Raw genomic sequence first — 27,272 nt, forward strand, 5'->3', positions numbered from 1 at the left:
ACTCAAAATTTTCGAATTTATTTGCGAGCTATTCGAACTATTGTTCGAATATTAATATTTGAGAATGAAAGTTCAAAAGCTTGAAATGTCCGAAAGTTCGATATATATATACTATAATATTATATATATATATATATATATATATAATATAATATAATATAATTATATTATAATATTAAGATCGCAAGCGGCTCGCAAAGTATCGAACAAAATAATGTTGGCCGGAAAAAAGTTCGAACATGTATGAGTTCATATCGAGTTCGGTATAATCGAATACGATTCAAATCTTTATCGAAGTATGTCGAAAAATTCTTGAACCGACTCAATTTGTTTAGGCAAAAACTTGTGTGAGACAGTCTCACGGATCGTATTTTGTGAGACGAATATCTTATTTGGATCATCCATGAAAAAATATTACTTTTTATTGTGAATATCGATGAGGTTGACATGTCTCACAGATAAAGATGCATGAGACCGTTTAATAAGAGACCTATTCGTTTGTTTATAACCTTATTCATATCCTATCATTGGTGCATGCATCTATAACTTTTAATTATTTATTTTACGTGGTCTATACATATTCATATATAATATATACACACGCACACTTTTATTTGATTGAATTATCTCTTCGTTTTGACTTTTTAATGAAGTTTATCTTTTTTAAAATGTATTTTTTAATTTTTTGATCTTTTAGGGATGATAATTTTTTTTTTAATTTGAGGAGAGTATACTTATAAATTTTTTTAAAAATGTGAAATAAAAAGAGAGCAAATTATTATGTGAATATTTATGTAATAAATTATTAATCGTAAACTTAAAATTTTACATCCTATAAATAATTAAAATAATATAATTATGAGTAGGTCTCTTCTGAGACGATCTCACGAATTTTTATCTGTGAGATGACCAACCTACCGGTATTCACAATAAAAAGTAATACTCTTAGCATAAAATGTAATAATTTTTCATTGATGACCTAAATAAGAGATCCGTATCACAAAATACGACCCGTGAGACCGTCTCACACAAGTTTTTGCCTATAATTATTTCACCAATTATAGCAAAATAACGGTTAAAGATCGAATTATATATAGTTGTTCTATTCTTTCAACAAAAACAGAATTATAGATGTTCTAAAATATGTACTTTCAAAAACTATAAGTAAACTCTAATTCGATCTAATTAATTAAAAACAATTTTATTTTAATTAATTTAATTACTGGCGCATCGATTATATAATAACAACATATTGCACAATAAATATTACATATTTATTAATAAAAGAGTAATATAATTAATTTATGAAATATAAAAATTGTTGAAATACACAAAACCACATAAATATAATTTTAAGTTTGGTTGGATTGATAGACGATAACAACTCGATCCAGTCACATGTTTGTTATAATTTTGTGTTTTAATTAATCTTGCAACAATTAAATTATTAATTATTTATCTAACCTCAATCAAATCATTAAACAAAAATTTAAATTTTACCCTTTATAACTTTTATTTTATTTATATTAATTAATTATTGCAAAAGACAATATTATAATTTATTATCTTATCTTCAATTTAATTCATCAAATCAAACATAGTATAATTTATGCAAAAATTTATATAGACTGTCTTACGACTCAATTTTATTAGACTGATATCTATTCCGATCTGACCCGATCTATGGAAAAAATATTATTTTTTAATGTGAAGTTGAGTTAAGTGTGCATAAGTGATAATGATGTTAAAATGAGTGACTTCTTGGGAAGTTCTCGTGCGTCAACATGCTAACGTTGTGTCGCTTGATCTAGTTGGCTAGGTGGGCGATAAGAGAGTAACACCAGATCTTAACCGGCAATACTGTCTCTGCTGAGGACATTGTCGACAGTAGAGAAAAGATAAAACTGATTTCTAATGGATGTGAGACATCACTAACAGATATACACGCACCAATTAACACTCAAGTTAGTGCATTCTGCATTGCTACAAGTATAAAGAAATAAATTTACGTCTTGATTAACAATTGCTGCTTTCAACCTAGTGGTAAGTGTTTGATTCTAACACAGATATCAATTTTTTATTATAGATACGAGCCGGTTTTGAGACCGGTTAATAAGAGACCTAATTTATCAATAATTGTCAATCTCCTAATCATCGTACACGAGACAATTTTTAGTTTGTATAATGGGATGATAAAATATTTATGATATACATATAATAAGTCAATATGTATGAATAACATAATTATTTATAATTCTAATCGTTTGTAAAAAATGATGAGTATGTCTCTTGTAAGACGGTTTCACGAATATTTATCTGTGAGACGGGTCAATCATACTGATATTCACAATAAAAGTAATAAAATGTAATACTTTTTCATGGATGACCCAAATAAGATATCCGTTTCACAAAATACGACTTATGAGACCGCTTCACATAAATTTTTGCCAAAAATGATACTGACCGACAAAAATATATATTCATGTATATCATTTATCTCAAATAGTGGAGACAATATATTATTAGGTATAAAAGAGATTCATACAGGTGGGCAGTTTTTTTACATATGATATTAAATTTTCATTAATTAAATCTTTACCCAAAAGCTAGAAAGGTGGACAGAATAAAATTTCCCATCTTCTTTTCATTTCCCAAAAACCCAGAAATTGATTTAACTGAAACCAATTAAGAAATCTTGCATAGCTTTTATGTCTGAGAAAAGAGTGGGGGGAAATCACGGAGAATGTAAAGAGACGGATGTTGACAAATTTCATGTAACAGAAGGTCGTTTGTTAGTGTGAATATTTCTTATCTGGGATCTCCCCAGTTCTCTTTTTAGAATAATAAAAAAATATATAATATTGGGATTTTGATTGTATAGTAGTAAATACATACAGTTGCAAGAATCCTTTTTGTATGTATTTTTTCTGTCTCTCTCTCCTCTCTCTAAAGTTTCTTGTTTTCTGTGTTCCCCTCAATAGAGAGGGGAGAGACAGTGGCCCAGCAGATCGAAATCTAAAATATTTTTGTTAAGTTTGATGAGGATCTGGGGTTCCTCAATGGAGTTACCGAACCAGTCACTTCAATGTTTCATTTGACAGATATCAGTATACTTTTGTTCCATGCGTTTCTATATTTTTTCTTCCTATTTCTGTTTGGCCTTCTTTAGAGTTGTGTATATAGTGGAAAAGCCTCTGAATTGGGCATGATCTTGAGTTCTTATATTATGGGAAACACTGTTGGATGATTCGATTCTTATGAAGGGTTCTTGAGGAGAGGAGGTACAGGATGTGGGTCTGAGGTAATTATTTATCGCTTTTTTTGATTTAATTTCTGTTTTTTGGCAGAGATTTACTTGGTTCTGACTATGGCTTAAAGGAAGTGAATATTTATTTCATTCTGAGTTATGATTTATTATGATTAAATCATGGTTAGTTGACTCGTGTTTGTTTTCAAAATATGCATTTGAGCTCGTGTATTATTGGTTTCATTGACGAGAATGATTGGATTTTGTGGAGTTACTTACTTCAAGGGATTGATTCTCAAGTATCTGAGGTGTTCATCGAAGTTGAGTTGAATACTTCTTGTGGTACTTGGTATTGACGTGTGATTATTTGTTTAGGATCTGGTTTGTATGTGTTAATATAGACAGTGCAATTTTGGCTTCCAAATATTTTCCCTTTATTAATCTTAGTTGGTTATTCTGATTTCTGGTGAAGTGTGTGAAGACATAAATGCAGCTGTGTTACGTATATTGCTCCAATTTTCATGGTTTCTCCAAGTACAAATTGAATTTACTTCATCAAAGAAGGCTACATCGTGACGTGCATTGCTAAGCACGTGTATGATTTTTGCGCTGCATAATTCTGTTCTCCTAGTGGGAGAATGACCTCATACACATTTGTAATTCTAAGGCTTGCTACACTGTTATTTAGTTGTTGGGCAATATTTGATTGGTCACATTTGCGAAATATCAATTTTTTGATTGGGATTCTCCAACAGTGAGATATCGCACTACATTTGTCCTGGGAGAATCACAAATTTTTCATTTGAGATTTTCTTTAAAAGGTATTTCTTCGCCTCATAGAACCATTGATTGATGTGACCCAATGTCCATGGATTTTTATAGCCAGTATCTCATAAATGTAACGTCGATTTATGCAGTCATTTATATTTTGTAATATGATTCTCATGAACCCTAGACATCATTTTACGCATCCTGGACATATGTTCATATGATTGGCATTTGCTTACAAACAACTTACTTTGCCTGTTTATGCTTATCTATCCATTAAATTGAGAGGATCACATTTAGATTCCGTTATTTCTTCTAGGCTACTTGAACCAATGAAAAATTGAGTTTGTATGTGCTAGGTGCTTCCCATTTGTCTACCTTGTCCCAGCATTGCACCCCTGTGCTTATATATGCAAAGATTCTTGTATTTATTGTTAAATCTAGAAAAAGTTTTAGCATCTTCATTATTTCATCCATATACGAGTCAGTGATCAAATAGCGAGGAAAGTAAAATTCTTTTTGTATTCTTGGGAGAACTCATAGCATGGTCTCGATTCCCTAAAATTCATGATGCCCCTTGCATTTGATTTATATTTATCTCCCTAAATCAAGTAGCCATCTATGCTCAAAGGTTCATGCTTGCATGACACAGACATACCATCTCTCTCAAAAAAAAAAAAAACCTGATAGATTGAGTTGGAGTTTGAATTATGTGTGATATTTAATGTAATACTTCTATGCTTGTCCTGTACTATTTCACAATCTGTTTATATTGCATGTATGATGATCAACTAATTCAATGCAAACTTTACTGAATTTCAGGAACAAAAATTCTGAATTTGTACTCTCCACACTATAAATTCCTGATACAATGTGGCTTAAGTTGCATTGATTGACCTTTATCACGTCTGAACTAATAATCACGGCAACGACGATGCAAATATCGAATGTCTGTTGATATTGTACGCATTGTTCACTTGATTTTGCGAATTGAAAAACAGCACATGATTGTCTCAATTTGTGTTTACAACATATAAGCTCAGTGGCTTCCCCTCCACATAATTTTCTATTTGTTTTATTTTTTTCCCCAGCTTGCTTGTTTTTTCTCACAATTTCACAAAAACTTGATGAGCCGTTGATGATTGAACACCATCTCGGTGCAGGTCACCAGCCCAAATAGGAAGCTTGTGTTTGTTTTGATTATATATATTGTCAACCAATTGAGACTGAAAAGAGTTCCTCCTTTTGTATGGTGGGATTCAATTTATGGGAAAATAGATTACTGAGTATTTGATTTTCTGGTTAATGTCATATTTGAGGTGTCGCCTTCAAGTAAAGAAATTTTTCTTCATGCATTTAATAAAAAACTCTTAATTGGGAAAACAGACTCTCTTTCTTGGTTAACATCCTTGGCTTCATGTTTGTGATACTGTACCATGCAAAGCCGCTTTTATTGAAGTTAATTAATTGAAGAATGTTGATCATTCTCGGTCATTTCATTAAGTTTTGAAAGTTCATAGCTGGATAGCCAGTTGCCTTTCCACTCCATTTTAAATTTTGCTCTGTTTATCTTCACTGGCGACGTAGTCTTGTTCTTATTACATCAAGTGCTTCAATCCCGCTTTACTTGTGTAGAATAATTGTATGACATTTCTGGTTTCATATGTGAATTACATTTTAAGCAGTTGATAATGACAATGAATTAGAACATGAATGGCCATTATTTCTGGTTTCATATACAAGGTGGAAATGAAAATAATGTTTTATTGCAGGAATGGGAACAAAAGTACAGTGCAAAAGCTTCTTGCCAGGATATTACTCCATGAGAGACCTTAATGAGGATTCTAGCAGTAGTAGTTGGCCTTTATTTTACGGAGACAATACACCAACAAATGGGCAGTATTTCAATGGATTCATTCCGAGGACAACAATAGATGACCATTCAGGGTATGAAAAGGATGCGATGAAGCAAAAAATGCTTGAACACGAGACAGTTTTTAGAAATCAGGTAACATGATTACGGTTATATGTTATATCCCTTTATCTTTAATTCTTTGAGTGAATTGGGCACATTTTATCCTTTCTAAATTGGCTTTTATTTGGCATCCAGGTACATGAACTCCACCGATTATATAGAATTCAAAGAGACATGATGGAAGAAGTGAAAAGGAAAGAATTGTATCAACGAGCTTCAATAGAGCCATCATCGTCTTCAAGTCTTCTAGGGTCTCAAAAGCCATCAGAAGATGCTCGAAAATGGCATGTGGGAGGCTTTCCTATGACAAATTCTACTAATGGTAGAACAACTATTTTGGGGGTCGAAGTTGCTAATTCTCCTATGAGTAGTACTATTGGTAATGACACTCAGCCCAGTCTGTTTCCACTCAAGAACGGGTCTTCTTCAAAGGATCGTGAAGGTTTGGATCCAAGACCTTTGAAGGTGAGGAAGAAGCTCTTTGATCTTCATCGTCCGGCTGAAGAGTATGCAGATACTGAAGAAGGGGGAAACTTCGAGGACAATTCAACTTCGCCTAAAAGTAGCGTGAAGTTAATCCTTGACAATCAAGCTGGTGTAAAGGTTCCAATAAATGCATCGGCTTCCGATTGTCGTTTTAGGGGCTCGATTGGATTCGCTGACTTAAATGAACCCTTTCAGTATGAAGAATTAGTGACTCCATCACATTTTGATTTCCACGGTCGTCATTCCACTAATGGAGACACTAAACGGATGAATCAGTCTGCTAAATCAAATGCCGGACATCTAGGAGCAATCCATGATGGATTTTTGTTAAACTCGCCTATTGGAAATAAAGTTAATGAGAGGGACCGGTTCTCCTCCTTCTATGAAGCAGGTAAATGTTCGATAAAGTTTATTTTTATTTTTCAAAATGATTAATCATTGTCCTTGTCAATTATGTAAGTTAAACTCCATTATTGTGTGAATCTATTTAAGCTGATCGGAGAAGTTTATTTACTTGCTACTTCCCTACAGGACTAACCGAGTAAATTGTGAGTAACGTTTGAAATTAGTGTATCAATCATATGAAACAACTCCGTCACATTAACCTTCTTTGTCCGTGATTTTTCATGCAGCTATTGCCATATTAATTATGCTAATATTAATTAAGATACTGCCTTTTTAATCTTTCAGGATACGATAAAAGCAACCTCAATTCTATGAGTCAAGCACTGCGACAAGATAAGTTTCCTAGGCTTAACCAGGTTAATCATCCTTCTGGATTATATCCGTCTGTTTGTAGTAGACAAGACCTTTGGAGAGACAATCCTCTCCATGGTGCAGAGTTTTTAGAAAAAAGTCGTGATCTTTCTCACACATTCTTTAGTTCCCCTTCTTTTACCGGTTCACGGACACATTCCGCCTCATCTTTGGCGAAGTCAAAAAATGACTTTACTCAAAAGTCGACAACATTTGAACCCCCTTTCAATTCAACTGCGGCAGTGGATAGAAGTTTTCAGCCCTTTTCTCAGACTCGAGATGCGCCTTTATTTGGAGGAAAGTGGCGAGTTGATGCGAGTTCTAGATTGAATCCAGGTTTAGAAAGTGAAGGAAAAGTTATAAATGGATTTTACCATGGGTCTGCCTCAGGATTCAAAGAAACACAAGCTCTCTTGTCGTCGGCTGGGTTTGATTATCTCAAATATAATAAGGATGATAAAATAGTATCTGACCCGTCGACTAATCATGGATTTGGAATTTTTGCAAAACGCAAATCGTGTCATGAAGATTCAAAGCCTGCACTAGATATTAACTTGAATGAGGTGGGTTCAACCTCACCAAATGAGCTAGTGATACTGGAAGATCTCAATATGGCTCACGGAAAGATTAAACCGGAATATCATCTGCCAGCATTGCCTTGGCTTCGACCTAAGCCAGCTAATGACAATAAAAGATGCTCGAATTATGTTCCGGATCTTTCTAATAAATTGTGTCATAGCCGTGAGACAGTTGGAGATCTCAATCAACCAATCACAACAACAGATATGTTGGCTCCAAATAATTGTCGAGTTATCGAGAAGAACTTGAATGCCGAGACTCGAAATGTTCAGAAAATTCTCGGGTTTCCCATTTTTCCAACTATTGATCCAAAAGAGGAGCCAACATTTCTTGTTTCCTCATCTACTATTGTCAATTATACTGCTGAGAAGAACATTGTCAGCGCCAAAAGGGTGAACAGAATAATTGATATTAATATAGAGTGTGAGCCAGATGAGCAGATAGCTGATGAGGAACTGACTGTGGAAAAGCCAACGAAAAACACATGCTTCATCGATTTGAACTCCTGTGTTGGTGATTGTGAAGATCCTCCTGTGCCCTCCTTTGAAACCAAGAATAACAGTGTCAAGGTAACTCTGGAGATAGATTTAGAAGCTCCCGTTCTCCTTGAGAGTGAGGATGATGACGCAGAAGCCAAAAAAAACGTGCCAGAAGATGTATCATTTCCTGTATCAGAAAATAATGCTGAGCCCATTCACGATGAAGTTCTTCAAAATGCAGCAGATGCAATGCTTGCCATATCATCATCTTGTCCTCGTGTCGATATATCTGAAGATTCCTTGGCTGAGTCGCTCCTCTGGTTTGTAAATGCCATGTCATTATGTTCAGTTGAACTCGAACATTTATCTGGTAAAGAATCACGAGCTGGAGATGCCTTCCCCCAGCAAGAGTTTTCCAAGGAGACAGATGATTTTGAAGCAATGGTGTTGCAGCTAATGGAAACTAAAAAAGAAGCCTTCATGCCTAAGCCCTTCATACCCAAAGTGTGTATAGAGGAAAACGAGGGAACCACCAACATGTTAGCAACTAGATCACGAAGGGGTCATTCGAGGCGAGGAAGGCAGCGAAAGGATTTCCAGCGGGACATACTTCCTGGTCTAACATCATTGTCAAGGCACGCAATAACTGAGGATCTTCAAACTTTTGGAGGGATAATGAAAGCCACGGGCCATCAGTGGAATTCAGGATTGGCACGAAGAAATGGGACCAGAAACAGTGGTGGTGCTCGAGGTAGGCGACGAGTCGTGGTTGAAACTGTCACTACCACCGTTCCAAGCACGGTTTGTGCTCCATTGATGCCCCAACCGGATGACATTAAATTTGGTTTGGAGGATAGAAGCCTAGCCGGGTGGGGAAAGACTACTAGACGCCCCCGTAGACAGAGATTTCCGGCAGGCAATACCCCTACTATTGCATCAACATAATAATGAGAAGAGACCCTGGTTTCTTGATTATGGAGACATCCTCAGGGGTGGGGAGTGGGGCCACTCTGGGCATGTTTTCGATAATTTCAAGATTAAGGTTGTTGTTTGTCCTGTAAATGTCACCGTTGATCATTTTCTTGATTGCTGACTACTTGTTCTTTTTCAAGATGATTTTTCACGCTTTTGCCCAAATTGAAACCTTTCTCTTCAAGCCTTTTTCGCGAGTTTTTAGAACACAAATAAATTGAATAACAAATCTAATTGTTTTAGAATCAATTTCAATATTTTCATTCTTCGTGTTTTAATGGAAAGTCAGAAATAGTAGAAGCCACCTACAAAAAATTAAAGGCAGGTGATTTACTTTGAATTTTAAAGCTAAATTTAACATAAATAACTAAGATATTGTATCATAAAAATTCACAAAACTTCCATGAGACTATCTCACGGGTAAATTTTGTGTGACAGATCTCCTATCTCCGACTTTACTAATGAAAAAATATTATTTTCATATCAAAAGTGTTATTTTTTACTACCGATATAAATCGAGTCAACACAAATGCAAAACGTCAGGTTTGACCCCTAGTACTATTAATATGGAAATGCTTCTAAAGCTTAAAAAATCCTTCAAACCTTTACAAAAAATAAAATTTTAATTTTTTTAGAAGAATCAAGAAAAATAAAATAAAATAATTCAAACAGAGTAAAATTTTCTTTTTTTTTTAGCAATCAACACATTTGGTTCAATCCTGATCGAAAAAAGTAGAAAAGACAAATGAAGATAAAAAGAGAATGAAAATGTGGGCAATTTCAAATCTCTAATATTTGTTTATTTAGTATAGATAGACCTTATGACATGTTTGATTGTAAAAAATTAATTTTTCGGCTATTTCAATTTTTTTCCCAAAAAAACCAAAAACCGAATCATAAAAACCATATTTTTGGTATATACAAAAAACCGAAATGGAAAATCGAAATTTTTGGTAGATTGATTTTCTTTTTTAACCAAAGTTGAACGAGTAGGTCTCTTGTGAAACGGTTTCACGAATCTTTATCTGTGAGACGGGTCAACCTTATCGATATTCACAACAAAAATTAATACTCTTAGCATAAAAAGTAATACTTTTTCATGGATGACTCAAATAAAAGATCCGTCTCACAAAATACGACATGTGAAACCGTCTCACACAAATTTTTGTCAAGTTGAACACTTCTACCAGCAAGCATGATCGCCAACCTGGGAAAGATTCCTGAGGTTCTTCATACCAAAAAATAATATCAAATAAAAAACAATAATAGCAAATACAAAAAACTTGTTCTGGTGAGAAAAATCTTTGAATTAGCTCGCGTAATACAACTTTTCAAATGATTCGATGCTTTATAAAACACAAGTTATCGGGCATATGCGATGTCTGTCATATATATTTTTTGGTTTTTAGAAAACGATTTTTGAAACTTAAACCATATTTTTTCAGCTATTAGTAGTAAAAGTTTTTCCTCTTATTTTAGTTTTTCTCATTAATATTTGCATTAATATAATTAAAGTAAGAAAACTATAAATATAAATTTAGTTTGAAAAAAACTTGTGTGCGACGGTTTCACGGGTCGTATTTTGTGAGACGGATATCTTATTTGGGTTACCAATGAAAATAATAATTTTTATGCTAAAAATATTACTTTTTATTGTGAATGTCACCGATAAAGATTCTTAAGACCGTTTCACAAGAGACTACTCGTTTAATTAATTTAGACTCATTTAATTTAGTGTCAATCACGGTTTAAACTGATTAGTTTACATCATCCAGTTTAATTAATTGTATAGAAAGATCCTATATCACCACACATAATTAAATCGAATCAAAATTATCTGAAAAAAATTTAAATACCAATTATTGGATACAATTTTTTTAAAAAGAAAACAGTGTTCTTTTTTAATATATCAAACATAAAATTACATTATTGTAACTCACACCCAATAAAATTTATCGCAATAATATTAATTTTTAACTATATAAATTGAATCCCTCTTTATATTTTTTTAAGTAAATTATTATGAAACTGACAATTAATGGGAAAAATATTTAGAAAATAAAATGCATGGTGCCTCGTTGCCCAAAACCGTGAAATAATATTTTAAACAAAATTAGATGAACAAGGGATGTTACATAATGACAGCACAAAGATTATTCGATATACAAAAAATCATACCTAAAATAGATACAGAAAATGCTGAAACATGATACAAACCTGAAGTACAAATGAAATAAGGAAAAAACACAATCTTGCAGACTTTTTTCTTGTCTTCCCCGAGCTGAATTTATGTGTCACTGATATAATGTAACATGCATCTATGGCCGTTGATAAACATAGTTGGTTCTTGGATCCACAATGACTCCCTTTCCTCCATTTACTTCCAAATCATGCCTGCATCAGATTTTACACGTAAAAACTTGGTAGGAGTCGTGTTTTTCATCAGACGGGACTCAACAATGGTGTTAAATAGATTACAATCAAGAGTTGGGGATCGGGTTAATCGAACATTTTGAACTACGGATGTCAGCAGTAGTAAATTTTTAATGTTTATTTTATTTTATATATTACGAGCCAAGTTGACTTGAGTTACACCATTTGCATATATATGGCCCCAGGCCGCTCGTCGTCACATAAATTGCTTAAATGAAACCCGACAAGGAAGGTATCTACTTAAAGGCATGAAAACTCACTGAAACACGAAATCTGGTATGGTTAATTGTTCACGTGGAACGTATCTGAATAGCTGCAGAAGACGATCAACGTAGACCACCTTCTTCCACACCTAAAGAGTCGATTACAGTTTCACTGAGCTTCAAAAGGAGTACACTACATTTGCAATGAGACGTGAACTAGTAAAAGAGTGAAAAATGATTGATTCAGGCCTACCACGTTATCTACCATTAACTCCAAACCAAATATAGCTGCTTTCAGCCCAAAGGTTGGATGAAGGATGTATATTGCCTGTTGATAGAAGCAGACATTAGTTCACAAGTGTGTCATATCAGCATGACGAAGTAAAGGATTGTCATAGGTAATGGTAAAAGTGCAATTCACATCTTCCTATACAGTACAATAACAAAAACACTACGTGTTTTGGTTACTAGACAACTACATAGGATACAAGAGACAATGTTTGTTCCCCTAATATAAATTTTAAATTAAGGGCAGATAAACAAAAAGAAGACTAATCCCACATACATGAAGATTACGCTGGTGTTTCCGACCAAGTATTTGCTCTAATCTCTTCAGCCATCCAAGATCCGGTTGGCTGCAACTCAAACCAGAAAAACATGAAGTGAAGCCAGAATCGATAACATTGGGTTTGGATGAAAACTTGTTTAGTAACCCACAGATTTCTGCAAATTCCTAACAACCTCAATAGAGAAGTTAGTATTTTCCAAGGGATACAAAAGTTTGAAGCAAAGTCGTAACAACAAGATTTTAGGCACAGTGGTTCCAACCTTGATGGAGCATATGTACAGAACTTTTTTAGTGGCCACCAAAATTGGGGAAATGGTTCCATTAACGTTAGAGTTGTTCTGCCTATTATGTTGAGTGACCACTGACCAAACACTTCTCCAAATGAGAGAGGTTGCAGGTAAGATCCTGCCTAAATTAACCCCTTTCCCATTCGAAAAAACAAATTAGAGTTGTTTCCCAAATTGCATAAATGAATCAAAGTAACGTATAGATTTTAAATTAAAGAATTAATAACTCGGAATAGGCTACAATGAACTTATGGCAAGAACAAAAGATGTTGAGAAAGTACCCACGTCTGCAAGGAAGCCGCGGAGTGGAAATAAACTATGGTGTAAGGCTTCTGTATCAAGGGCTCAAACTCCTGAAAATGCAAATTCAGCATACAATATAAAACTTCAAAAGTGATGAGCATAGATCCAATAAATTCAATGAAATATAGGAACAAGGCTTTGAGACGTTACACTTCATGAGCACATAATACATCAAAGTTATGACAAAACTAACTAAAAACAGTTGATACTTGTTCACCTTTACTACATACAGCACGAACCGCTCTAGATCAAGACATCTAAGTAGAAAATGTGCTCCAACAACCACCATCACTGGACGGCCGTCGCAATCAACGCCGCCTCGGTAACTGAAATAAAGTTGAAAGTTGCATATTAAGTCATGATGTTGATAGAGTGAAGTCAGAGTTTGTGTCACGTAACCAAGCCGATAAATTTACTATCAGCCCATAATAAGCAAGTCCAGTTAAGTAATGTGCATCCATCACAAGCTGGTGCATGTATTGACAACCAAAAACAGGCAGAATCTAAATTGAACAGAGGCACATGATACATATACTTTAGCATATTCCCTCAATTTTAAAAATAATTTACTCTGTATAGACAATGAAAAAATGCGAGACTCAAAATCCGCATGCAGAAACTCTATGACAGCCTCTGATAAGGAGGCCAAAGAAAACATTACATATGCATATCAACACCTCATAAGTCAGGTTTACAATCACTTACACAATTTTCATTTCGGCAATTTCAGAAAGATTAAGTGAATTGGCTTTTGCCAGATATCTAGAATGAAGCGAATATTCTTCAGCTGCAGACAAAGGAGGACCCCCAAGATCACCATACCCAAGCATTTTGGCAAAATTCCAACCACTTCGTGCCTGTGCTGCCTTTTGCCACTGTTCTCTGCGTCTCTGATCTGGATCTTTTATTAAGGACATAAAGGCAGGGTCTAAATATGAATCCAAGTATGACGAGTCCCTGTTTTCACAATAGCTTTTAGCATAATCCAGGAATCAAAAAGCAAAAGCCAAATTAGCTCCTGAAGAATTGGAATACAATAGTTAAAGTTTTCCATAAGATGCATAAAAGATACAAATCAAATACGGAATAGACATAATGTAATTAATGTACATGCAGTCACGCATGATCCTAAAATCATGGAATCTCGGGAAACTTATTGCAAAGATCATAAGCTAGATAGATAGCATCCTTGCAACACGTCTGTGATAATATCAACAAGCAGGGAAATGACAAAAAAAAGTGATTTTACAAAACAAGAATGATGATAATGTGCTCACAAGCCTCACAATAATAAATACCTAAGGTACTCTATACTTCGAAGACTTCTGGGTGTCTTTAAAATAAAAAAAGCAGGAAATAGAAAGTTTCCATTTAATTCAAAGCAATATGAATAAGCTGAGACACGGACCAGAAATAGTTTTTTTAAAAAAACATTTTAAGCAAACTACAAATGGCTTTAAAAACTCAAGCATGCTTTGTTGTGCTCTAGTGACACGATAAAGGGAGCGGAAGAAGTTACTTACTCTCTAGCCAACCCAATATCGCTGACTGGAAGATCAGCTGAGATTTGCGCAGAACCTGGACCACTCTTCCTCAACTTTGGTAAAGGTTCGATTCTGATTTTGCGTTCATCTATGATCGTTTCACCATTTTCATCTCCAACATCTGCCGGAAGCTTTGAAATAGCTATTTCCTCCTCATGTATATCTCGTGGAAAGTAAAGCGGAAGCAATCTACAATATGAAGTAACAAATGGATTCCAAATTCAAAGCATTAAGAAATCTTGAACTAAAAATACAACGTTTGCATCAGCAAAAAAATAACATATCCCTATAGCTGAAAAAGTGAGAGTTCCATCTATTAACCTCTTATAGATCTCTGTATCGGATGCTGTTGTAGTACAAAATACAACTGCATGGATTTTATCCTTCTGTTTCTCAATAAATCGTCTCACAGTTCCTAGTCAAAGAGAACAAAAATTAGTCATAGCAAGACATATAAGAAGGAAACAGCATGTCACAAGCATGCTAACAAACATAAATTGAACCTCTGGACATATGTAAGCATAACAAAAAATAGCAAGGAAGAAAACACACCTAGAAAAGAGATTTCAATTGAAGTGATGAAATATTGGGAAGAAAAGAAAAGATACTTACGTATAGCCACATGAGCTGCTGGTTCTCGAGGATAACTTTTGGCCTCCGTATAAATACATCCCATTGCAATGCTATATTAACAATATAAAAGAACTTAATCCAGGAAATTTACAGTTGACTACATGAGATAAGGAATCAAGAATAACAAATTGCAATGTATTGAGATTGAACTACCTGTTAACTGTGTGAGATAAGGAATCAAAATTACTAATTGTAATGTCTGGAGATTGAAATACCTCTGAAGTCCATTATCAATGAGAAGTTCAAGACACGAGCGGTAGCAATGACTCAAAGCATTTTCCGCAGCTGTATGATATTTTACAGCATACTTGGGACCAACAGTATGTATCACCCTCCTGCATATCACGTGCAACTACACTATTGAGTGAGAAGTTGGCAATTAATTTTAAAGATAGAATCTAAAGGAGCGCCTGAGAAGTATTACATAGAAAAATACTCCTTCCCCCATCGTACGCGTTTATACACATAACAAACTAATGATTCAAGTATGGCCAACGTCCTATTGAATTATGCATACAGTGAGCCGTACACCAGAATAAAAGGAGATGTCTACTGCTAAAAAATTACTCATTGATATTTTTATAGAGATGCACAGCCAATTTCTTCGTTAATTAATCTTGAATCACCACTATGCTTGGGAATATTTTCTTTCATATTCAGAAGGTTCAATCCCCACAAAGTACAAGTGCAGGTGTATACAGTGTTTTCCATGAAAACTGTAAAAGATTAATTACAATCTTAACACAAGGTATAGCATTTAAGAAAAATATTCCAACATAATCACCTTGCTGGAAGGTCATATGCATTAGTAACTTTTGCCATCCCTGTTCGGCAGCCTCCCTGCAAAGGTAAAGATAATTACTATGGATATTTATTTGTACATAATAAAATTTTCCAAGTTTTGCATCACCTGAAACTTGAGTTTTACCAGATGCACCCATTTCAGAAGAAAAAACCCCAATGGCATTTCCAAAGTGCCATGATTCTCACCAGACAAAAATTCGTAATAGTAAATTCTATACAGAAAACAAGGGCTGTCCTCCAAGAACATAAAATATAACCTTACTAGTGATTAGAAATGTCTAAAAATTTACAGTTGTCAAAGTTATGCAAAACCTTTTGGGCCTCCTAGTATTAGGGTACATGGTTGGCCCCTGTACATGTCTATGTCAAGAACTTAGACCAAAAAACAAAAAAGTTTTGGATTTGATTTCATGCTAACGTCCAACACCTGTGTTTAGTGCAGGAACATACGTGTGCTTGAAGAAGTGATCTAGTCGAGGAAAATTCTCTATGATACCAAAATCAAACAAAATGTAGTGCGCAATTATTGATAATTCAGCATATCTTACTAATCCAGCGCATTCTTCTGCGAGACCGGGTCCAGCAGCAGCATGCAAACCAGGACTGCTGTGTGCTTCATCTAGGTTCTGTATAACATTCATAAAACATGTAGTTGGTGGGAGGAAACCCAACTGAAATGGAATTGAGAAAGAAACAAACAATTTCATAGGTGTAAAAATCTCAAGTCTCAAACACCTACTTAAACAGAGAAGAAGGAATCAACTTAGGTAATCCTAAAGACAACTGTACGTCTGTACCACATATACTAAATATAATGTAAATCGCAACTTTTAAGATTTGATAGGGATGCCATATGGTAAGCAGTGATTGATCACAAATTTATATGTTTTGCTTGAAACAGTTTTTTAAAAAAATCTGGAAGAAGCACAACTTTTTACCCAAAATAACACAAGATACCTATGGGTTAAGCAGGAAAGTTATTACATATTAAGATACTTTCCAGTTACAGATTTAATCATGTTTTTGTAAAGGGCAAGTGGTAGCATATTCACTACCAGTTATTCTACAGGACTAAAAATGAGATTACGAGACAATCCTATAACTACAGGACCAGTGATATAATTACTAAACCAGTGGTATACACGTGGAGCAAACATTAAATAAACATCTTTCCAAAGTTAGACGAACAAGAATGGACGGATCAGACATTGAAAAACAGAAGTTTTGGGTCAGCATCTGAAAGAGCCATCACCATGAAGTTCCCAATGACAGATCTAAAGAGTTACTGTCATAAAAAATAAACCACTCACCTCGTTGGCTGAATTAACTACAGCATCCACCTCGAGATTCCAAGGGTTCCCCCTCCAGAGATATATCTTTGAGTTGATTTCGTGATCCACAGGAAACCTAGATACCAACCCATTTCCACTATTCTCTCCCTCGGAGGCAGATGTCAAAGGGTCCGGAAAAAAAGAATTAGAAAAAGCAGGATCTTCGTTCTCATATGAGTATCGATACTCTGAATCACTCCAGCGTGGAACTTGATCTAGTGTCACCACAGAATCGACATTATCCGTTGGCATGCCACCTCTGTTAGTAGTCACAGCCCCAGCTCGATACATAGTTTAAGTCTCAAGCTTCACCTTCATCGCTCACCAGCAAACATTAAATTAAACCCCTTCACGATATCTATTGCCAAAAACAAACAGAAACCTCAATTTCCAGAACGGCTCGCACAGAAAAATCAAAACAAAAAACCAAATAGAATAAAAAAATATAGCAAAAGTCCCGATAACAGCAAAACTATCAGATAACCTGCACCTATTCTTTCGATCCACCACAAGAACATCAAACAGTCAATCAAAATCCGACCTTACATGCCATGCTCGGAAGATATCACCCAATGAAAGCTAGATCATCAACATTACAACAAAATTCAACAGCTCTGAAACCTCTACCATCATTCACAGAACCATTCAATAAAATCATAGAAAATTCGAAAACCCTACCCCAAAAATCAACAAACATAACAAGATTTCCCGTAGATGAATAAAAATCATGAAAAATAATTCAAAATCATCATACCTGGGAATGAATTTGAGATTTGTGTGGCAGCAGCGCAACGAAATCCACAGAAAGGAAAGAGCTTCAGAGATGAGAACTAATGATTAGACGGAATTTTTTCTCGGGGCGGAAAATGTACGGGTGGAATTTGGAATTATAGATTTGGCCATTATTTTGTGGAATTGTGTCGTTTTTATGTGTGATTTGACAAATTTGCCCTTGGATCTGTCGGTAATTAGTGTCCGATCCACTCGAAAAAAAATTATTATATTTGAATTCGATCTCCATTTGATTAAATATTAATCATTAAATTCAAGCTAGATTCAATAATATATTAAATTATACAAAAAACTCGATTAATAAATAATAAATAAATATACAAGTAAATGTATATATATACATATATAATCGAGCAGCTCGCGGGAGATTCGAATAGACACATGTAAAACTCACACTCAACACGAATACTCGATTAAATATTTCAACTGCTCAAACTCGATTCGAATTTTGATCAAATTGCTCACGAGCTGCTCATAACTTAGACTCATTTGCACCCTAGTTATCATGTCTAGCTCCTATTTTTCCTTCCTTGTTATTATTCATATTGCAGTTATTTTTTTAATCATATATTATAACTAATATGTTCACGAATTATGGGTTTTTTTTAATTAAATGTTAAAAATTTACTTCCGTTTTTTTTTTTAATTGATTACAACTTTTCTTAAAGCCTGCACCCATTAATTAATGCATGTATTTCCTTACAAATTTTGTTTTGAACCATCTTCCTCTTCTTTCTCTCATTTTCCAACTATATATTTCTCCCTTGATTTCTCATTTTCTTTCATTTTTCTGAAGGTATTTTTTTTAATACTCAACTCACATTTATCGTCTTCTTTCGTTCATTGTTTTTCTCGTTAGCGGTGTTAACTTTTGTCATTTTTTTTTTAATCTTGCAGGTTTACAAAAAAAATTGAACAAAGCTTGAGAATTCTTCTTTTTGGTTGACATAAATTTATCATGATTATAATCTTATGCGTGTTATTATATTATTCTAATGTTGTTGGAGATTATAATGATCATCATCGACAGATTTTTAGATGTTTGAAATTTCATAATACTATTGTAATTTTATTGTATCTGATTTTCAAAATAAAAAATAGAAATCAAATTGATATTTTTTAAAATTAAAATCAAATTTCGAAATATATTCGGTTCTACTGGTTAATTCGGCTAGTATATTTTAATATATATACATCAGAGTGATTTCAGATTCACATGATATTGAATACCAAAAATTTCACATGAATGAGAAAATAGCAATTCTAAGTGAATCAATACCAACAATCACAGTAAATACAGGTCAAACTCTTTTTAAAATTTGTTCATTGAATGGTATCATTCAGATGCATGCAATATTATTGATGCGATCAGGGTTAAATAAATGAGCCGGGTCAGGTGCTCCACCGGATCTGCTATCAAGATGATGAGAGAAATAGGAGCATAGTGAATATCTGAACCGGAAGGGTATCCGACGTGACCACTCCGATGCTTAAGTCAGTGAATGATTCAACAAATGGACTAATGTAACAAAGTGATGGTTGTGATATTGGTGTGGATGAAAGGCTGAGTAATAAGTGCTAGTGTATTCAATATGTTAATGAATTAAATACAAAGAGAGAACCTAATATTTATAGTAGGAGAAGTAATGATGGTCTCGTTCTTTGTGCTACCTACTAATTATAGAGTGGCGGTTGATCATACGTTATATCCTGTCATGTCAAGTTATAAACTAGTCATATCCTTCCTGTTAGATTTTGTCAACCACTTGGATCGGTGTCAGAGATGGGACAGCCGCCCATATCCTATCCTACTAGTACACTTGAGTGAGGTGCTCACATCGAGATATCCTGGGTACAAAATCCCCGGGAACTTTCATGAGAACCCGGACTCCAATATCCCGGGGAGAAGACGTCCCGAGCATCTACTTGTCCGGCATCTGATGAACCCCTCCTGTAAATTTACCCTGATCTGGGCCATCCATTCAGTATCCCGGATCATCTATGATCCGGGTTCTTACGAGATATCATCAGTCGTCTCGAGTCATCTATGACCTGGGGACAGCCCGGGCTATCCCGGGTGCATCATCAATTATAATGAAGGTTTGCATGTTTGTTCTGATCTAGCACAACCAGTTACTTCACCTAATTTACAAATGTCACTACAAGAACTGCTATGTTTTATTCCATTGCAGCCTTTTGCTTCAGCGAGGAGATGAAGAAAACTTACTTTTCTAGTTTTCTTGGTTTAATTTCGTCTGTTCCAGTAAATTTTTGAGGAGAGGAGATTCTTTGAATCTTGCCTCGTTTTCAGCATACTTTTTCTGATTTTCCTCTGAAATAAACAAAAGATGGTGCAAATTCATAAGCAACATGCACCTCATGTAGCTAGCTACTTTGGAATGGGACTGAATTGAGAATATTTACCGTTGTCGCGAGATAAAAAAATCAATGGAAGGCAACTGAGGACAAAATGTGCAATTTCTATTGTTGTATTAGAACCTCGATCGAAATTTAGTGAGGGGAGATTTAATGTTTCTTTTTTTAGAGTTGAAAATTTTCTATCTTCAGAGAAATTGCACATTCTATTCAAAACATCCCCCTACATCTTTCCCTGACCAAATTTCAAACAAACTGAACAACTGAATTCGATTCAGATAGACAATCGCCCCCTCCAAATTTCAATTTCTTTCAACACAAGAATTATACTTCTCTCCTGCAAGAAACGAATGGCAAGAACTTTTCTTGACGAGGTGCATAAAAATGCCACGATGAGAATCAAGGCAACCACCTGAACCGGGACATAAAACGATAGCAAGGGGATGCTGCAAGAGCAATCACAGGCTTTGGAACCATGATTTGAACGAGGGATGGAGAGTGTACTAACTCTTGGGAATTGACAATGGAAATTGGCTGCTGCTCAAGTTTTCTCCTGCAAGAAACGAATGGCAAGAATTTTTCTTGATAAGGCTTAAAAGGGGGCCGTGGATTTGGTCGGAGGAGTTGGCTTCAGATAAGAAGACGCGAGCAGAGAGGAAACCATGGGGGAAAACGAGGAAAACGGGAGTCACGGAAGAGTCTATTAAAAAAAAGGGAGTGGATGGCTTCTTCACCTTTTCTCTCTCAAGAAGAGGCGGACATTCTTGAACGAAGCAAGAAGAAATCTAAGCAATCAACAGATAACCAATTTCACGGAATGGTAGAGGAAGTGATAATGGGCAATTGTATGCCAAACATCCAACTGGGGACCCAAGGAAATCCTTTGAACGATGCATCCAGAGTCCGACACTCATTCAAGGATACCCTTATGGGGAAGGACATCCGGGGGGACACATGCATATTTTTGGAGGAGGAAGGTTTCATCTCGGACGATGAAGATGAGGACGGGGGAGAACAGACTGTGGAGGAAGGCTGCCCGCTGATAAAACTGTCGAGGGAGGAAAAGGTGAGACTACGTAGGCCATGGCGCCAGACCCTATTAGTAAAGGTTCTAGGAAGAACAATCGGATACAACTATTTGTTCCGGTGTATCAAAGCACTATGGAGACCAAAGGCTACAATTGAGATGGTAGCGATTGAGAACGACTACTACATCGTCAAATTTGCTTCGTTTGAGGATTACGAATATGCTAAGTACGAAGGCCCATGGATGATTATGGATCACTATCTGATCACCAAGGAATGGACTCCCAATTTCAACCCTCTTGCCGACAACACAGAGAAACTACTTGCTTGGGTCCGCTTCCCCTGTCTTCCAATCGAATATTACGACCAAGATTTTCTTATGAAAGTTGGAAGCAACATTGGTAGACCGATCAAAGTGGACCAGGCAACCAACGAGCTTAATTTCAAGGGGTAAGTTTGCACGGTTATGCGTAGAAGTGGATATAACAAAGCCACTCCTGGCAAAATTTAAAATACGGAGACGAGTCATTCGGATCGAATATGAGGGTCTGCACCTGATTTGTTTTCACTGTGGAACACATGGCCACCACAAAGAGCAATGTCCGCACTTACAGGCTGCCGGAAGCCATGGTCTACCACCGGAGAAGGAAGGAAACGACTCTCGTGAAAACCAAAATGGAAAGGATCCTCATCCAGCGGAAACAACGGCAAAATTTGGGCCATGGATGATGGTAACACGAAATAATCGCAAGATTGAGAAGGGCAAGAATAAGATTTACGACAAATTTGGAAACAACGAAGGTAGGAAGGAAGGGGCAGATTTGGGAGGAAATCAATTCCAAAAGAATAAATCTAGATACGAATCTCTGATTGTTGAAGATGACGCTAATTTGAATCTCAACATGGATGGGCTTGATAACACTCTCGAAGGCCCAAACAAGCATAAAACATTAGATGGCAGAGGTAGAAGGCCCAATGTCCAGATTAACTACAAGGAGCTGGAAAACACTAGCTATGAAAGATCCCACCAGAAGGAAGGGAAGAATCAGACACAAGTAAGGGACGAGAACAGAGAAAGGAATAATGAAAAATTTAAATCTAAACAAGCGGCGGCAGCAGAGGAACATGTGATTATTCGAGGTTCACAAGGTGGAAAAATTATAGAACGCATGGTTATAAAAAACACAATAACAGAGGATGCAATGAATAACTATAGTATGTTCGATACTAGAGTAGAGGACGAGCATCATCAAGACCCACCTAGACATAACAAAGGAGAGGATGTGCAAATGGAGGAAAAACCCATGAATGTGGAAGATGAAGTGGTCAAGGAGACACCTTGGGGTGATCTCCCTGCCCAATGAAAATCGAATGGATCGCGACTGTATGTGAAAAAGGCCCTGTAACTACTTGCTTGGAAATTTGCGGAAAATTAAAAAATTTTCTTTTTAAAAGAACTTAAATGGCCTCATTCATAAAATCATTGGTGAATCAAGTTCAATATTTCAAAATATTGCAGCGGAAGAAAATCAAAGTTTTGCCAACAACAACGATTTAAAAATATCCAACAACTGATAAAAATTGTTTGCGAAGAAAATAACAACTGCTGCTCTGAGGTCCTCGGGTGCCACTACTGCCGACCCAAGCTGGCTCACTGGTCCCCGCCCTCGGCCCTGGCCTCATCAGTACCTACAACAATCAAGTCTAGTGAGCCTAAAGACTCAGCATGCATAAATCGCAGGTAACGAGTAAAAATCTGAATTTAAAATATGCATGTGATAAAATATCCTGTCCTGAGGCATACTGAAAATAATCTGTACTGAGCAATTATAATACGTGCATAACTGAACTGGAAAATCACTGTAAAAATATTTGCTCCTTGGAGCCTATACTGAAATAACTGATAAAATTTTCTGTTGAGATTATGTTTTACGCCTGTGGCCACTGTACTAAGCTGAACTGATCGGTAACTGGCTACCGGGGAGGCTGAAACTGAACTGAGCTGGCCGGTCACTGGCGACCGGGTGGTACCATACTGAACTGATCGGTCACTGGCGACCGTATAAAATAACACTCCCACATAGTGAATGAACCACAAGCCATATCGCATAAATCTCAAAATAATCATTTTCTATTTAATGCACGTAAAATAATTAACTGGCATAATGAAAATGTCCCGTAATTTTACCAACTGGATTGGATTGGATCGTTCCCAGGCTCGCTGCAACCTAACTGTGCCATGAAAAATATGCAATAGCTTAAACTTGACCAACTATGCAATTTACGTTCAAAAGATGCGACTATGACGCCTAATAACTTCGCATTTAATCATGACTCCGAGCCAACCTGAACCGACACTGAACCGACGTATAGTCATGATTAAAGTACGCTGAAAAATCATAAAATAATGTTCCTAAAATGATAGGGTCGAAATCTAGGTGAAATGGAGGCCAAAACACGAAACGCTCTTTCGAGAGTCAATTTGGCACATTGCACCGTAAATTCTCGTACGACCTCAAAAATGATCCAAATGACGAACGGTCAAAAACATGACCTTCCTAACTCAATGAGGCACTGTCCAGTCCAAGGCCATGGGCTAAAAGCCAACCAAGAACTCAAACGACGCTTCTGAACAGCAGCATACTTGCTGTCAAAAAAATACAGCAGCTGCGCACTACAAGACTTGCATTGGTTTCGAGACTATCGGCCATTAGGGGCGTGAACCACCGACCAGAGACTCTTACCAACATCCCAAGGAATGATTTGAACCATGGCTAAGGGCCCTAGGCCAGCCACAATCCGCATCACACCAAATCTTAACCGAAGGGTCCAACCGAGAGCAACGTGCATGCGTGTGTAGTGTTTATGCTATGATCGATGTCTTGCGTCGTTCCAGTGGCCATTTGATTGACCATGGAACGATCTAGACATCTAGGAGCATGATATGAACCGTGGCTAAGGGCCATAGGCCAACCAAGATCCACACCAAGCCACAAAAGAAACGAACCATATGCTGAAAAATGGAAGGGCCGAATGGAGAAAGGGGCTGTTCTTGTTGATTATTTAAAAACCGATGAGCCATGGACCAAGCCACCAAAAGGGCGACTTAGTCACGTCTTAGACATGCTAGGGAAGTGATCCAACCATGGCTAAAGGCCCTTGGGGCAGCCAAGATCAGATCCACAACCCTTGACACAAAACTGAAATTTTCGAACCACATTTTTGCACTTATGGGGAACTTGCTGTCATTTCGGTTTTCCAGCAAGTATGGGGCTGGTTTGAATGGACCAACATGGTCCTAATGCATCCTACTACATGTATACAAGCCGCCTTGGGAGCCTGGAGTCGATCCAATACCTGAAACCATCAAAACTCAGAAAAACGTGAAGCTTGTCAAGGGAAGTCGAAAATTCTGCATGTGTGTTCCAAAAATATTTTGACATGTATCTCGGTTTTTGCTTGCTAAAACATGATCATGTACTGAAAAATAAATGATAATATGACTTGATTGAGGTTTGAAAGAAATCTAGACATGCCTGGTTTCGTTTCGAAAGAAAACGAAAAGAAGAGACGAGACGGCGCGGAGGAGACGGAGTGGCTTGCTTCTCTACCTTTCTTGGCTCTCGATTTTTCTCCCTTTCTCCCTAGCTGCTATCCACGTTTTTTCTACTGAAAAGGGGTCTTATTTTCGGTGGAGGTGGAGGGGGGAGTGATGGTTATGAAGGTGAGGAGAAGGGTGCACAAAAATAGGATCATATCAAGACCAAGTCCACTCCCCTTTTGAATTTGAATTTTGAATTGATATCAAATGAGTTGGTGGATGCTTCTAGGAGGTGGTGGCCGAAATTTAGCTTGATTCTAGACTAGGATATGTCCATTTATTTAATTAAATTGTGCTCCCAAAAATCCTAGAATTATCCTACTAATTACATGCAAAGAATTGGTCAAAGTTGGTGAGTTGGAAAATGAATCTTCTAGCACTAAGGGTGGCCGAAAAATGCATGATAAAATAAAGGGAAATGTTGATTATCTAGTCAACTAATAATCCTTGAAAGCCTTACTAATCCTTTAAATAATTTAGTGAGCTAACCCCTTAATTTAATAATTTAAATGAGTTCATTTCTTAATCACCTCCAATAATTAAATTAAAATCCTCAACTAACTTAAATAATTCCTTAAACTTCTTTTTAACTTAAATGAACTTACTTGCTAGCTAAATTAACTTCTGGAAATATTTCTCAAATCTTAAATTCTATCTCAAAACTCCAACTCCGGTCCGGCCTCACTGAAAATACTGAAATGCTAAAAATCAATCTACTGAACTGAAATAATGAAATAATTAACTTCAAACAAATGCATTTAAAATAATCATGCAATGAAGTCAATTAAATTTAAAAATCTAGAATTATGCATGGCTTATACGTCTACTGATTTACGGGTTCTACAGTATGAGGGGCGCCTACACCACTTTTAGGTGTTTATTTACAACCTTCTCTTTTATGAATCTATTGATTTGGAACTGTCAAGGCGCAGCTTCAAAAGCTACTAACAGAGTCATCAAGGATATGAAAAGAAGATTCAATCCTAGAATCTTAGGCCTAATTGAACCCCGAGTTTCGGGTTACCAAGCAGATGAAATTTGTAAGAAGATGGGCTTCGAGAATTGGCTTAGGGTTGAAGCTACGGGATTCAGTGGTGGAATTTGGGTTTTCTGGCAAGACGATATGAAACTGGAGATAGTCCATACACACCCACAATTCGTCCTAGTTCGGGTGAAGGTTGGACACCAAGCTCCGTGGCTTTTATCTATTGTTTACGGCAGCCCCAATGCAACACTTAGGAAGAAATTGTGGCATGACCTCAGCTTAGACAATCTGAACATCGAAGGTCCTTGGTGCTCCATTGGAGATTATAACTCTGTTATCTCAGACGATGAAACAGAACCCCAAAGGAAGTCGGCCCACCATAGAAGCGCATAATTCACAGATTGGATCTTCAACCAAGCCATGATAGATATGGGCTTCAAGGGATCTAAATTCACTTGGACCAGGGGTCAGAGTGCTGATACGCATAAGAGTGCTCGACTAGACAGAGGTTTGTGTAACTTGGAATGGAAGGATATGTTCCCGGATTCTCACATTATGCATCTACCAATCATTCAGTCCGATCATGCCCCGTTGCTATTAAATTTGAGTGACAAGAATAAATCAGCATCTAGTAGGATATTTCGATTTCAAGCAGCATGGCTCACTCATAAGGAGTTTCCAAAGGTAATCAAAGCAGATGGGATAATAGGCAAAACATGGAAGATAATATTTTAAAGATGGCAAGCATCCTGTCAAACTGGTACATAACAACATTCGGAAACATCCAGAAAAATAAAAGGAGGCTAATAGCTAGAATTGAAGGCATCCAACGAAGCATGGATAAACAACCCAGACATGGCCTGAAGAAGCTGGAAAATAAACTTAAAAAAGATCTTGACAAGGTGCTAGAACAAGAAGGACTCTTGTGGTACCAAAAGTCGAGGGAGGAGTGGATAACTTCAGGAGACAAAAACACAAAGTTTTATCATGCATCCACCATTGTTCGACGCAGCAGAAACAAGGTTGATGCCCTCAAAGATGCTAACGGACAATGGTTAACCAAGACAGAGGAAATTAGGAGGCTAGCACACAATTATTTCACCTCCCTGTTCCAATCCAGCGAA

At 36.3% G+C, this 27,272-nt stretch overlaps 2 protein-coding genes across 5 annotated transcripts; one reads left to right on the forward strand and one right to left on the reverse strand.

Annotated features, from left to right (window-relative positions):
* Positions 1–2,601: 2,601 nt before the first annotated feature.
* Positions 2,602–9,447, forward strand: LOC142543523 (uncharacterized). Of its 2 annotated transcripts, none has more exons than XM_075650835.1 (4): positions 2,602–3,301; positions 5,788–6,023; positions 6,126–6,867; positions 7,167–9,447. In XM_075650835.1, exons 2-4 carry the CDS (start codon positions 5,790–5,792, stop codon positions 9,233–9,235), a joined length of 3,045 nt encoding a protein of 1,014 aa, XP_075506950.1. In that variant the 5' UTR covers positions 2,602–3,301; positions 5,788–5,789; the 3' UTR covers positions 9,236–9,447. The 2 variants fall into 2 exon arrangements, with proteins under 2 accessions (XP_075506950.1, XP_075506949.1); XM_075650834.1 differs by lacking the exon at positions 2,602–3,301 and adding an exon at positions 3,323–5,178.
* A 2,088-nt stretch (positions 9,448–11,535) lies between these two features.
* LOC142543524 (uncharacterized) lies at positions 11,536–18,310 on the reverse strand. Of its 3 annotated transcripts, none has more exons than XM_075650836.1 (15): positions 18,123–18,310; positions 17,348–17,726; positions 16,586–16,663; positions 16,018–16,073; positions 15,449–15,568; positions 15,213–15,283; positions 14,922–15,015; positions 14,580–14,789; positions 13,762–14,013; positions 13,274–13,382; positions 13,039–13,106; positions 12,464–12,533; positions 12,152–12,226; positions 11,956–12,047; positions 11,536–11,656 (listed from the first exon to the last, which is right to left on the reverse strand). In XM_075650836.1, exons 2-15 carry the CDS (start codon positions 17,657–17,659, stop codon positions 11,581–11,583), a joined length of 1,683 nt encoding a protein of 560 aa, XP_075506951.1. In that variant the 5' UTR covers positions 17,660–17,726; positions 18,123–18,310; the 3' UTR covers positions 11,536–11,580. The 3 variants fall into 3 exon arrangements, with proteins under 3 accessions (XP_075506951.1, XP_075506952.1, XP_075506953.1); XM_075650837.1 differs by having other exon boundaries at positions 17,348–17,680; positions 18,123–18,260; XM_075650838.1 differs by lacking the exons at positions 11,536–11,656; positions 11,956–12,047; positions 12,152–12,226 and having other exon boundaries at positions 12,463–12,887.
* Positions 18,311–27,272: the final 8,962 nt, after the last annotated feature.

This window comes from Primulina tabacum, chromosome 4, assembly GCF_025594145.1.
Source record: "Primulina tabacum isolate GXHZ01 chromosome 4, ASM2559414v2, whole genome shotgun sequence".
Classification (NCBI taxonomy): Eukaryota; Viridiplantae; Streptophyta; class Magnoliopsida; order Lamiales; family Gesneriaceae; genus Primulina; species Primulina tabacum.

What these genes read in the sequence shown, in the direction of transcription:
- LOC142543523 (XM_075650834.1), top strand. Translation starts at nt 5,154, where the DNA reads ATGATTGAACACCATCTCGGTGCAG. An exon ending in TGAACACCATCTCGGTGCAG is followed by an intron (nt 5,179 to 5,787) that starts GTCACCAGCCCA and finishes GTTTTATTGCAG; the next exon opens with GAATGGGAACAAAAGTACAG. An exon ending in AGACAGTTTTTAGAAATCAG is followed by an intron (nt 6,024 to 6,125) that starts GTAACATGATTA and finishes TTTGGCATCCAG; the next exon opens with GTACATGAACTCCACCGATT.
- LOC142543524 (XM_075650836.1), bottom strand. Translation starts at nt 17,659, where the DNA reads ATGTATCGAGCTGGGGCTGTGACTACTAACAGAGGTGGCATGCCAACG. An exon ending in TAGTTAATTCAGCCAACGAG is followed by an intron (nt 16,664 to 17,347) that starts GTGAGTGGTTTA and finishes AATGTTATACAG; the next exon opens with AACCTAGATGAAGCACACAG. An exon ending in ATTGCCGAAATGAAAATTGT is followed by an intron (nt 13,383 to 13,761) that starts GTAAGTGATTGT and finishes ACTTTATTTCAG; the next exon opens with TTACCGAGGCGGCGTTGATT.